At 41.4% G+C, this 12,463-nt stretch overlaps 1 protein-coding gene across 1 annotated transcript in view; it reads left to right on the top strand.

Annotated features, from left to right (window-relative positions):
- Col12a1 (collagen type XII alpha 1 chain) overlaps nucleotides 1-12,463 on the top strand; it is a 106,928-nt gene that overhangs the window by 30,792 nt on the left and 63,673 nt on the right. Inside the window, exons 14-22 of the mRNA XM_010617912.2 lie at nucleotides 3,012-3,278; nucleotides 3,678-3,870; nucleotides 4,978-5,099; nucleotides 6,803-6,952; nucleotides 7,034-7,153; nucleotides 7,255-7,419; nucleotides 8,155-8,301; nucleotides 10,924-11,063; nucleotides 11,563-11,692. Of these exons, the coding sequence (XP_010616214.2) occupies nucleotides 3,012-3,278; nucleotides 3,678-3,870; nucleotides 4,978-5,099; nucleotides 6,803-6,952; nucleotides 7,034-7,153; nucleotides 7,255-7,419; nucleotides 8,155-8,301; nucleotides 10,924-11,063; nucleotides 11,563-11,692 (1,434 nt within the window). The remainder of the gene's footprint in view (nucleotides 1-3,011; nucleotides 3,279-3,677; nucleotides 3,871-4,977; nucleotides 5,100-6,802; nucleotides 6,953-7,033; nucleotides 7,154-7,254; nucleotides 7,420-8,154; nucleotides 8,302-10,923; nucleotides 11,064-11,562; nucleotides 11,693-12,463) is intronic.

Here is a 12,463-nt window from a genome sequence, read left to right as displayed (position 1 = left end):
TTTTTTTTTTTTTTTTTTTTTTTTTTTTTTTTTTTTTTTTTTTTGGTACCGGGGATTGAACTCGGGTCCTTATGCTTGCAAGGCAGGCCATGAAACCACTGAGCGAAATCCCCAGCCCAGTTTCTTTAAACACTAAAATAAAAATTCAACTAATCTATTCTTGGTTGAAAGTGTACTTTCATGTTTCTGAGAAACTTTCATTATAATCATATAAATGAATTTCTTGGCTTGTTTTATTTTTTCTGTGTCCTCCATACACAATGTATCATTTTGAAAAATCTGAGTGCCTTCACAATTTTCTTTCACGACTGATTTTAAGCAGTCTGGTTATTACATATCTTAATGTAATTCTTTTTGTATTTCTTGTGCTTGGGGCTCACTGAGCTTCTTAGATCTGTGAGTTTATAGTTTTTGTAGAATTAGAAAAAGTTCAGCCCATCATTTCTATAAATATTTTACTTATTCCATCCCTACTGTCAAGTATTCTCATTATACATGTATAGTTTATATAAATTAAACACGTATAAATCTATGTGAAATTGTCAAACAAGGCACTGATGCTATTTATTTTTTCAATCAACTTTTCTCCTGTGTTTCTTTTCTTTTTTTTTTTTTTCATCAGGGATTGAACTCAGGTCCTTGCGCTTGCTAATCAGGTGGAGGAACCACTGAGCTAAATCTCCAGCCCTACTTTTTAAGTTTTCCTTGTCAGGTCATCAAGTTCATAAATCATTAAAAGATTTTTTTTATGTATCGTAAATACCATCTTGTACATTTTCCCCTCAGACATTCTATTTTTTATCTCTAAATCTTTTTTATATGTTTTCTATCTGTTTAACATGCTTAATCTTTCTTCTATCATTATTTACACTTGGGATGTAATTGTAATAACTGTTAAATATCTCTTTTGTTCTGTCATATGTTTCTAGTTGGGTTCTGTTGATTGCTTTTTTTCTTATGGATTGTCTTAACCTGGGCCGCCATAACAAAATACCATTGGCTGATTAAGCTATAGGAATTTATTTTTTTCACAATTCTGGAGCCTAGAAAGTACAAGATCAAGGTTCTGGTAGGTTTTGGTTTCAAGTGAGAGTTTCTTCCTGGCATGAAGTTGGCCACTTTTCCTTGTGTCCTCACATGGCCTCTCCTTAGTCTGGGGATGGGGAGGAAGAGTTCTCTAGTATCTCTTTCTCTCATAAAGACACTAATCTTATCTGATCAGTCTCACCTATATAACTTAATTTAACCGGAAATTCTGCATCATCTCCAAAGACCAACACTTTGAGGGCTAAGGCTGCAACATATGATTTTTTTGAGGGAGGAAGATCATTCTGTCCACAATGTGGGTCATAATATTTTCCTTCTTGGCATGCCTCAGAATTTTTATTAGAAACCAGACATTGTTAGTTTTACCTTGTTGTTAGGTGATGGCTATTTTTATATTCTTATAAATATCCTTAAGTTTTTTTTTCCTGGAATACATTTATGTTCCTTGGAAATAGTTTGAGCCTTCTGAAGCTTAGTTATAAGCACTGCTTTAGTTTCAGCTGAACTTGCCGTATTATTGAGATAGTGGCCTCCTGAGCATTTTGTGTGGCATTTTCAGAGCGAGGCAGAGTTGTCTTCTGGCCCTGTGTGAGCTGCAGGAGTTTGCCCCTATTGCCTTTGAGCGCTGATGTCCCTGATTTGAGCAGTCTCCTCTCATATGTGTCCTGACTAACCCTGGGAGGAAGGCCAGGACCCTTTGCATGTTTTTGGAGCATTTTGTGTGTGGCTCCCTCTCTTCGTGGTACTCTGTTCTGTGATTTCTGGTTGCCTTGGACTCCTGGACTCATAACACCCCCTTGGCAGTTAAGGGAGACCACTGGGATCTGGGCAGGGTTCACCCTTCTGTGCTGGTGCCCCACACACTCTCTGCAGGCAACAGACCAGGTCATTTGCTTTACTCTCATTTGCTCCTCATCTCTCTAGGACTACTGTCCAGTGCTGACTCATGCCCACTGTCTAACAACTCTTGTTTTTTTAAAAAAAGCTTTTCTTTTTCAATTGTTTCATATGACTCTTGCCCATTTGAACATGAAAATTTCCTTTAAAATCAGGGAAGAGTTTCTAAAGTTTCCTTCAGCTTAATGTCTTCCTATAAAAATGCTTATGACTTTTTGAATGCAGAATTATTGAGCTCAGTGCAATAATCCTGCTTATAAGCTCTAAATATAAGTAAGAAAAGGAATGATGTTGATTGTGAATGATTGGTGACTTGATTGTGAAATAGTATTAAAAAAGAATTTAAGCCAGGGATTTATCTCAGTGGTTTTGCCACCTGCCTCACAAGCGCAAGGTCCCAAGTTTGATCCCTGGTATCAAAATAAAACAAAGCAAAACAGAATTTAATAAATATAATTATTACACATTACACAAATTCTTTTAATAGATAGTGCTTTCTGAGATACTGGCCATATGCACCAATTTATCTTTAGAGCTCCCGAGATACTTTTAATGCGTTGCAGCTCCCTATTTTGTCTTCGCACTCTTATATGCACATAACAATCATAAAAATAATGTCAATCATAGTGCCTCTGGCTAGACATTTATAGATTCCAAGTTTTTTCTGGAAAGGGCTAAGCAAAATTGCTAACTCTTCATTCGTTATTTTTGGTATTCTCCCTGATATTGTGGCTAGATGGATTCTCTGCAGATGAAAATGCAATAAAAATTCACTCCATCTCCAGAAAGGAGATGTTTGTTTTGGTAAAGCCTCCAGCATGCAAATAGAAAGTCTGCAATGTGACTGCACAATCTTTAATGTGAGTGGAATAAAGAGAATACACTTAGTGACGTCTTGCTGGGAGGAAGCTCACACAACATCGTGAGTTTATGAGAGACTGTGGTGCTAGGCAGGAGAATAGTGGGCATATGTAAGAAACACATTTTCTTTCCTCATAAATGAAGAGGTGTACATGTGCACTTTCTTTCAAAATGATATATGTTTTAATTTTCTTCTTATTTCACAGTATCCCAAGATTCTAAAACCTTGAAAGTAGACGAAGAAACCGAAAATACAATGAGAGTTACATGGAGACCAGCACCAGGAAAAGTTGTCAATTATCGTGTTGTGTATCGACCCCAAGGAGGAGGGAGACAAATGGTTGCTAAGGTGCCACCCACAGTCACTTCGACGGTGCTAAAGCGACTCCAACCCCAGACCACGTACGACATCACCGTTCTCCCAATCTACAAGACGGGGGAAGGGAAGCTGAGGCAGGGATCAGGAACAACAGGTGCAAATCTTGCCTCTTTCTTTGTTTAGAGGAGAAAGTATGCTGTGTAATAAAAGAAGATTTTAATACGTCTACTGCATTTGTAAATATTTAAGATCAAATCTGTAGTATTTTAAATTATGAGCTGAGATTCATCATTTGCATATTATATTTGGCAATCTAGTTCCTTATAAAATGATTATCCCCGTTAATGTTCTGATGCTGGAGGGACCCGAATGGTGAGAATTAGTTACCCAAAGAGTGCCTAGCACTCTGCTGCCAGGACTTTTATTCAACATGACAAGTTGTGCTATCAAACTTAATCCTTCTTAATAAATGTACATTTTCTAAAAGGCTAACAGAAAGCCCCCAAAGCTTAGTCTTATGAATAAGGTTTTAAAAATCTATTTATTGTTATAGCGTCTCGATTTAAGTCGCCAAGAAATCTCAAAACATCCGACCCAACTATGTCCAGTTTCCGAGTGACGTGGGAGCCTGCCCCAGGGGAAGTGAAGGGTTACAAAGTCACGTTCCACCCTACGGGAGATGACAGGAGACTGGGGGAGTTAGTCGTTGGACCGTACGACAACACCGTTGTTCTGGAGGAACTTAGGTAGGAATTGCCCGCCTTTGTGTTAAAGATTGAATGTATTTGTGTTTAAAATTAAATGATTTATATAAATCAGTAGCCCAATACAAATGAATCTGTGTATGTGTACCAGCAGAGTACTTTATAGCAGCTAAATGTGATTCCTTTGCTTGGTAGAGTGGAAGAGAGAATTCAGAAACCAGCAACAGAATTTAGGCCTGGGCAAAATACTTGCAGTGTTTTAAGGATTTTTAAAATTATAAGTGATGAGGAATTACATTTTTCAATAACATTGCTTTAAAAAAAATCCATCTTACCCAATTTCCCCAAAACTTCAGTTGTGTGGAAACGCGGGGCTCCTGCGCCTTCTGCGAGGCCCAGGTGACTCCTGCTGCGGCCCCACACGAACCTCCTCCCCGTGACCCCGGGAGCCCGCCGGACTCAGGGCGCAGTGCCAGCCCGAGGGGCCCAGGAGCCCAGTGAGGGTCACTTCCGGCCTGCACTAGGAAACAAGGGCGTCTGAGTTTGGACAGCGCCACCCAGGGCAGTGAGCTGGGGGACTGGAGCATGGCCTCCTGGGAAGTGTGCTCACCTAGCGCCCCCTGATAATGAAATCTGCAGAAACTCTCCGCTTTACTTTCCTAGAGTGGGAGGTGAGCCGCACTGGCCTTGCTACTTGCCAGACACTGTGCACGGACCCTTACGTCACCTTGTCAAGCACAACGTTTCCATCATTTTCTTTTACTGTGGAGGGGGTGGAACCAGGGCCTCGTGAGTGCCAGGCCAGGGCTCTGTCCTGGGTCTACACTCCAGCCCTTCGGTTGTGCCAAGTTCCTGACCCTTCTGGGACACGCAGGCGTGCGGCAGGGGCTCTGCCGATGGTATGAAGGCGAGACTGCGAGCGGCTGTGCGTCCGGAGCAGAGCGCTCAGGGTGCTCGGAGGCTGCTTTACCTCGGTCCTCACAGTAAACATACGCTATAAGGAGGGGGAATTATTTTTCTTCTCTTACAATGCTGCACATTATAAGTTCCTCTGGGTGAAAGTTTGATTATCAAGGTGAGTGTAACAGAGCAAAAACGCTACCCCTTTAGCTAATGGTCCATACAGACGATGTACTTTACCATTTTCAGGGCAGGCACCACCTATAAAGTAAATGTTTTTGGAATGTTTGATGGAGGAGAAAGTTCACCTCTTGTTGGACAAGAAATGACAACCCTTTCTGACACAACTGTAATGCCAATTTTATCCTCTGGTAAGAAATTGAGCTATATTCCCCTGGGAGAAACTTAGCATTATGAAACTATTTCAAATGTGAACTTTTAGGTCATTATACAATGAAAAGTAGCTAAGTGTCTTTTTCAATAAAATTTATTTAAGTAATTAGCATAGTTTGATGTTTAAGAAAACTGCTTCAGGATAGTCAATTGTACTTTTGACAATATTTAGTTTTAGGCTCCTCTTTTTAGCATTGTATTAATTATACAGTATACATTATTTAAAGATGAATGTTTACTAAATGTAGATTACAATGCCTACGCATCTCTAACACATTTCTTCTAGGCAGTGACCAGGCTGCAGTTTTCTTCTGTGAAGGGAGTTATGTGTGTTTGCTTCAGTGGCTCATCTGGGCTGGGACCTCAGAGTCAGATTACAGGAGCAGTGGGAAGCGACCTAGTAACACGGGGCTGTTAGGTTTCCTGCCCTGTGTGATGACAGGTGTGGTGCAAACACAGCTAGTTTTTAACACCCTTAGAAGTGGCAGGGGTGGGAAGAGCTTGCTTCTGTGTCTGTCATGCACTGAACCAGCACACTGAGCAGTGCAGGAGCTGCCTGAGGAGGCCTCGAGGTCTCGGGGCAGCGCCTGGGCGCGCTCTGCCCCAACATGTGTGACACACGAGCGGGCACTTGCACTAGGCAGCGTGATAAGCACTGCTTAGCTTCTCAGCAGGTTTTTCATATCAGATGTGACAGTGCAAAGAACTGGAAATTCATAGCTGGTCACTCAAGCTCATAGAAGAAAGAACATTTAAAAAGTTGTATGTGGATAAAATAAATCAAAGTGTCAAATTATGCTGTCTTGAACCGATGTTTGATTGTTTCTCTTATGGTGATATTAACCATTTGTATTTTTATTTTGTAGCTTGTACACTGAGGATATTGGGATTGTTTTTCTCTCTCCAAAGCACCCTCGCTTTGTATCGTGTCTGTGCTTGTCTCCACAGCTCTCCATTTATTTGTTTGCTACTTTCCTAAGTTGTTTTCCTTCTTCCTTGATCCTTTACGTGTGCAAATTTCATCATCTGTATTTATCTGATTTTTTTATACATAGTGGATGATAAAGTTCAATAACAACTAAATAACAGTGCATCAAGTTTTAAAAATGTATCTTTAATTATAAAGATTTATTTTAAGAGTTGTATCTAATCCTTCATAATATATATAATAGTTACCTGGGAGCTTAATCATTTTAAGATATTTTTGGCTCATCAAAACTTTTCAAGCTTACGCGTTTTATTAGTCCACTTGCCTGATAATATCACATATTATAGAAAAATACAACCTCTTATCTTTAGATTGCATTAAAGTTTTATTAAAAGTATTAATACTCATTGTTAAATAGTCGTGCATTGTCATGTAGCCAAGCTTTTGTGTGTGAGCCTTTCACACAGGCAGTGATGGTCTAACTCCAGCCCCAGGTTCTAGACCAGTAGCTGGGAAATACAGTCAGTGGTGAAGGAAAGATTTGCTACTGAACTACTCTCTGGGGGAACTGAGTTTTATGAATATGCTTGAGGGTGATAGATCACATGGACAGATTTTAAAGTCTGGCGCTCTGAGTCGTTGAGTCAGCTGCAGACGCAGGCCGGGGGGCTGGGGGTGGCAGCGGCCAGGACGGGGAGCGACCTGACCTGCCTGCAGCCCGCTCCTCATGCCCTGTCTGGGTTGCCGGGACAGGGATGGAGTGTCTCACCAGAGCCGAAGCCGACATCGTGCTGTTGGTGGACGGGTCGTGGAGCATCGGCCGGGCGAATTTCAGGACTGTGAGGAGTTTCATTTCTCGTATTGTGGAAGTCTTTGAGATTGGCCCCAAAAGAGTGCAAATTGGTAAGTCCTCCCCAGATTGAAGAGGTCGGGACATCTTCGTGGTGCTTTTCCACACACCCTGGTGCGGATGGTGTCTTTTAGGCCTCTCTCAGTACAGCGGAGACCCCAGGACAGAGTGGCAGTTAAACGCTCACAGAGACAAGAAGAGCCTGTTGCAAGCGGTGGCAAACTTACCCTACAAAGGGGGCAACACTCTCACCGGTGAGCCGGCGCCCCGGGGCTGTGAGCTCCACTGAACCTTCCGCCTTCAGCCACCCAGCCCAGGAGGCGTTAGACTGACTCTCTGTTAACATTCCCACTAGGTTTGGCTTTGAATTTTATTCGCCAGCAGAACTTCAAGACCCAGGCTGGCATGCGGCCTCGTGCTCGCAAAATTGGTGTCCTCATTACTGACGGGAAATCCCAGGACGATGTCGAGGCGCCGTCCAAGAAACTCAAGGACGAGGGCGTGGAGCTGTTTGCTATTGGTAAGCGTGGAGGACAGCGGTGCCCTGGGGCGCAGAGGGGTGAGGATATCCGCGTAGATATTGCTGAAGTCAGGGGAAAACCAACAAACGTATCTTCTCTGAGATGTAATTTATCAAAATGATGCTCCAGAGAATCAGTTCACTTCCCCCTACCAATGAGACACGGCTGCATGTTTTTATTGCGTTTTTTTTTAAAGGAAGAAAAATAATAGAGTAAGAGGAAACATTTACTATGAATAGGATTTGGGAAAATTCCTCTTTGGTTTTGCATAGATTTTTGTTTACTTTTTTTTTTTTTTTCCATACTGGAGATCGAACTTGGGTCCTTGAGCTTGTGAGGCAGGTGGCGGAACCTCTGAGCTAAGTCCCTGGCCTGCCTTGTTTACTTTTGATATCTTTACTTCCCAGAAAAAGCACTTTTTCTTGGGAAAGTGGTGCCAGGAGCATTTAGAAGAAGGCAATTTATTATTAGATTTTATATTAGATTATTCTTTTTTCTATTTTATAACTACCAAGAAGAAATCATTTTATTCTTGAGGAATATCTATATATATCTCTCTCTATATATATCTATCTATATCTATATCTATATCTATATATCCCAGTTAATGAGTTCTTAGAGTTTCATGGTTGCCTAAAGCAGCTGTCAATTAAGGAAACCCTAAAATACTTGCTTCATTTCATTAGTTGTTTTTTTCCAAGAAGGTTTTTAATTTTTAAATGTTCATTTTTAAGGTATTAAGAATGCTGATGAGGTTGAGCTAAAGACGATCGCCACCGATCCTGATGATATCCACGCATATAACGTGGCTGATTTTGAGTCGCTCTCCACGGTTGTGGACGACCTCACCATTAACTTGTGCAACAGCGTCAAGGGTCCGGGTGAGTCTAGCGCAGGCTTTCTTACTGTGAGCACTGTTGGTGTTTTGGGCTAGGTAACTATCATTGCTTTTGTGTGTGTGTAGCTTGAGACTGTTTTGTGTCTTGTAAGGTGTTTAACGGCCCCACCAGCTTCTGCCTTTTGGATATCGGTAGCATCCCCTGAGTTATGGCAACTAAAAGTAGATTTATAAGTTGTAATCTGTTTATGTGTATGCATGGGAAAGCACCCAAACTGAAGGTTTGTAGAAAGTCAATAATTAAATTATGGTCCTTATTATATGAGAAAGTTCCTTTTAAGTACATGTACATGATGCTAAAAATGGTCTTTCATGAATTTATTCTGGTTTTGGAATAGTTGGAATGAGTTTAACAGATAATGCTGTGGACATGGTTTGCTTGCTTTGTGCAGTGAGGTTACATTTTCTTCCTTACTTCCTCCTTTCCTCCCTTTCTTTTCTTTATTTCTTTTTGTGGTGCTGAGGTTTGAACTCAGGCCCTCGCACATGCTGCACAAATGCTCTACTGCTGAGCTGCATTCTTAGCCTGAGGATGCATTCTTTTGAATGCTCCTTTTTGAGTTTCTCTCTCCACACTTCTGTGGATTTTTCTCTTTATTGTTGCCAAATGTCCAAAATGGGGGAGAGGGGCTATTATTACTTGAAAATCATGTTTTAGTCCTTGTTTTTTGGGGGGCACAAAACTTGAAAATGCCTTTTAGCTTGTTCCAACACACACACACACACACACACACACACACACACTCACACACATACAAGATTTATAAATGGGAACAGGGAGAGAGACGCTTACATTCCTGGTAAATATCTATTCTCTAGTAAACGTCTCACTTTAACCACTATGTTGCTGTTAGATGTTTCCTACAGACTTCCTCCTGTAAAGTAATATCTTCTTTTTTGGTTTCCTAATATGAATAAAATCAGAAGCGAAGTCTCGTGTCTGATTTGCTTTGCCTCAACTGTAGATGATCAGATCTGGTAATTTCCATTTGTAACCCTGAAGGTAAAGGGCAATTATAGTCTCAGAGGATGGATGCTTAGAAATGATATAACTTGCCTTTACCAGTGCAAAAATTATGAGCCAAAGAATTTAAATTAGTTTTTCAGGTTCACAATGGTTAAAGATGTTTTTATGGGCCTTTGGAAGAGAGTAATGGGAACAAGGAATTGGGATATAGAAACAAAATTATAGAACTGGATCTGTAATGTCAAATTGTAGCACCCAAGTTGAAGGTTTTTAGAAAATTAATGATAAAAATTATAGGTCTTATCATAGGAGAAGCAATTCCTTTTAAATCCACATAGAATATGATAAAGAGTATCCAGTAATTTATTCTGAGTTTGGAAAAGTTAGAATGAATATAACAAATAACACAAAGAAATGGTTCTGTGCTTCTAAGACTGGGGACATATTTTTTTGAATGCTCTTCCTTGAGCTTCTCTTTTGCAAACTTTTGCAGATTTTCTCTTTTGGATTGTGAACAACAGGCTGACCTTTTCTCTAGAGAACAGGCCAACTAGGCAGTCAGAATCTGAAGGCTTCTGGCTCTGGGTTAGCTGGGAGACTTGTAATTTTATTCAATTAGAGAGAATTTGAATGGGGATGAAAACATCTTTTATCTGTTTTTCCTTTTTTTAATGTACTATGTAATTCTTGCATTCATTTCAGTTTCCCAGACAGTAAAACTACTTGATAATTTTGCAAGCTTGATTATGACCCAAGTACAATAAAGGTTAGGCTACTAAGAATGGAAATGCTTTCCTCAATTTTGGCTTACCAAGAAAGGAGAAAGAGGTTATTTGAAAACGATTTGCTACACTCATGGAGTCAATGGGCTAACACTTTTCTCTTTAAGTTATTATTTGGAACATCTTCCTGTTGATCAAATTGAGCTTAATGTTTCTATTTTCATTGATATTTGCTACAGATATGGTATATCTTGTCATCTCACTGTGTCTATACACAGAGAGCACAACCATGGGCAGTGGGATGTTCCCAAATTTTAAAATACTTGTTTGTTTTCTTAATCCTGAACTATGGAACTAAACACATAATAAGAAACCAACTCTGTAATAGAACTAACTATGAGTAAGAAGCCAGTTTTATCCTCACAGAACCTAATTTTCAGCTAAGGAGCTAAGACATGAGTGCACGAAACCAAAATGACAGTGAAGGCCTATGGCAGTGACTCAACAGTGATGGAGACAATGCAGACACTGAACTTTCAGGGCCCAAATCTGTATGTACTGGTTACGTATGAGGACAGAGTGAGGAGAACACGTCCAAGGATGACGTGGAGGTTTGGGGCATAGGTGACTATTTAACTGGTGGTGTCGCAGAGAAGAGGAGAAGCCAGATGAAGGAACAGTGCTGAGCTCAGGTTCGAATCTCCTGAAGCTAAAGACCCTTTGCTCACGCAGAGTGGCGCTCTGGGCGGCGGGCCTCTGTACAGATACATTTTCTACTTATGGGAAAGGCAGCCTGTGCGAGCTCGGGACCTGCGTTCAGTGGTATTCCAGATCGACACTGTTTCAGTGTAATTTCGAACTTCATTACCTGGCTACAGCAACGAAAGAGTGCGTGCGCTTTTTTCCCCACATGCAGGTGACTTGGAAGCGCCTTCTAACTTGGTTATTTCTGAGCGAACTCACCGTTCTTTTAGAGTGAGCTGGACACCTCCTTCTGACAGTGTGGACAGATACAAGATGGAATACTACCCCGTCTCAGGAGGGAAACGCCAGGAAGTGAGTAGACAGCACCTCAGCCCACCCTGTCCGTACACAGAGACAGGGTCCGCCTCACTAGAGCTGTGGGCAAGAGGGCTGTAGGGAGGGCAGAATTGAGCAGGGAACAGGGCACAGGCATTTGGGCTCAATTAAAGGGGAAGAGCTTTGCTTAGGTTCATACAGTTTCTAAGCATTGCTGGATCTCAGTATGAGTTTTTAAAAATTAAAATTGATTTTAGGATACTGATTTATTCATGAGTTTGTCTTAGAATCCTAGATTTGCCAAGGGATATTAAAGATGATCTACTTTTACTCATTCATTCTACAAGTAAGGAAAAACAACAGCTAAAAGAGTAAATTATGTGAACCGTCCAACACGTAGTAGTTGGCAAAAACAAATCACAATGGGCTTGCTGGAATATAATTTCTAAGCTCAGAGCAGTTAACTGCTTTGTAAATATAATAGAAGAAGAGAACTAATCGTACCACTTATCACTGTTATTTGTCCCCCTGCTAGTTTTATGTGAGTCGACTGGAAACCAGCACAGTGCTGAAAGATCTGAAGCCAGAAACTGAGTACGTCGTGAATGTGTATTCTGTGGTGGAAGATGAATATAGTGAGCCCCTGAAGGGCACAGAAAAAACTTGTAAGTCAGATTAAATGTGTACACACACACACACATGCACACACACATTTTCTTACCACTTGGTTTTCCAAGGGAAAATGGTGATATCCCATGTGGGGTTTTTGTCATCCTTTGAAATCATGTCTTGACTCAATATCTGTTCAACAGACATTTACCAAGTGCTCAATAAATGCTTTGTACTTACCCAGTCTTGCTGGCTGCTCCTGACCCTGTGGGCCCCACTCTTGGCCCAGGGACCCACGGCCATAATTTAGAGGAGAGAAACCTTTAGGAGCACTATCACTTCTTACAGTCTCAGGACTTTCATGAAAATCTCTTAAAATGCAAATACGCATTTCAAGAGAGTAAAACTTTAGATCCCACTCCTGTTGTTATATGAGGACATTTTCCTGGAGAACTGAGCTCTCGGTACAACATCTGGAAACACACAGGGCAGGGGTGCCCATTAGGAGCAGCGCTGTACAGTTACCGGTTTCACTCCTGCCAGTGGCCGGGCTCCCTGTGAGCAATGACCTTGCCCTGCGCTGTTCAGCTCTGGCCTTTACTACCCCATGGCATTGACTTTGAGCGGAACTCTGGGAGGAGATGCTCATTGCTCCCGTTCCTGGCGGTGTTCCCAAGGCCACAGAAAAGTACGCTTTCCCTCTTCCTGCTCCTTGGCTGGCACCCGGGGGAGGAAGGGAAGCCACTCGGAAGACGAGGGCCTGGATAAGAGCTGCCGCTGCTGCTCGGTGGGTTCCTAGTGCTTCTCTCTACTTTTCTACCCCTTAA

The sequence above is a fragment of the Fukomys damarensis genome, unplaced genomic scaffold (assembly GCF_012274545.1).
Source record: "Fukomys damarensis isolate Sample0158 unplaced genomic scaffold, DMR_v1.0_HiC HiC_scaffold_27, whole genome shotgun sequence".
Lineage (NCBI taxonomy): Eukaryota > Metazoa > Chordata > Mammalia > Rodentia > Bathyergidae > Fukomys > Fukomys damarensis.
The sequence above is the reverse complement of the archived record's forward strand: the minus strand, read 5'-3'. Positions and strand labels throughout refer to the sequence as shown.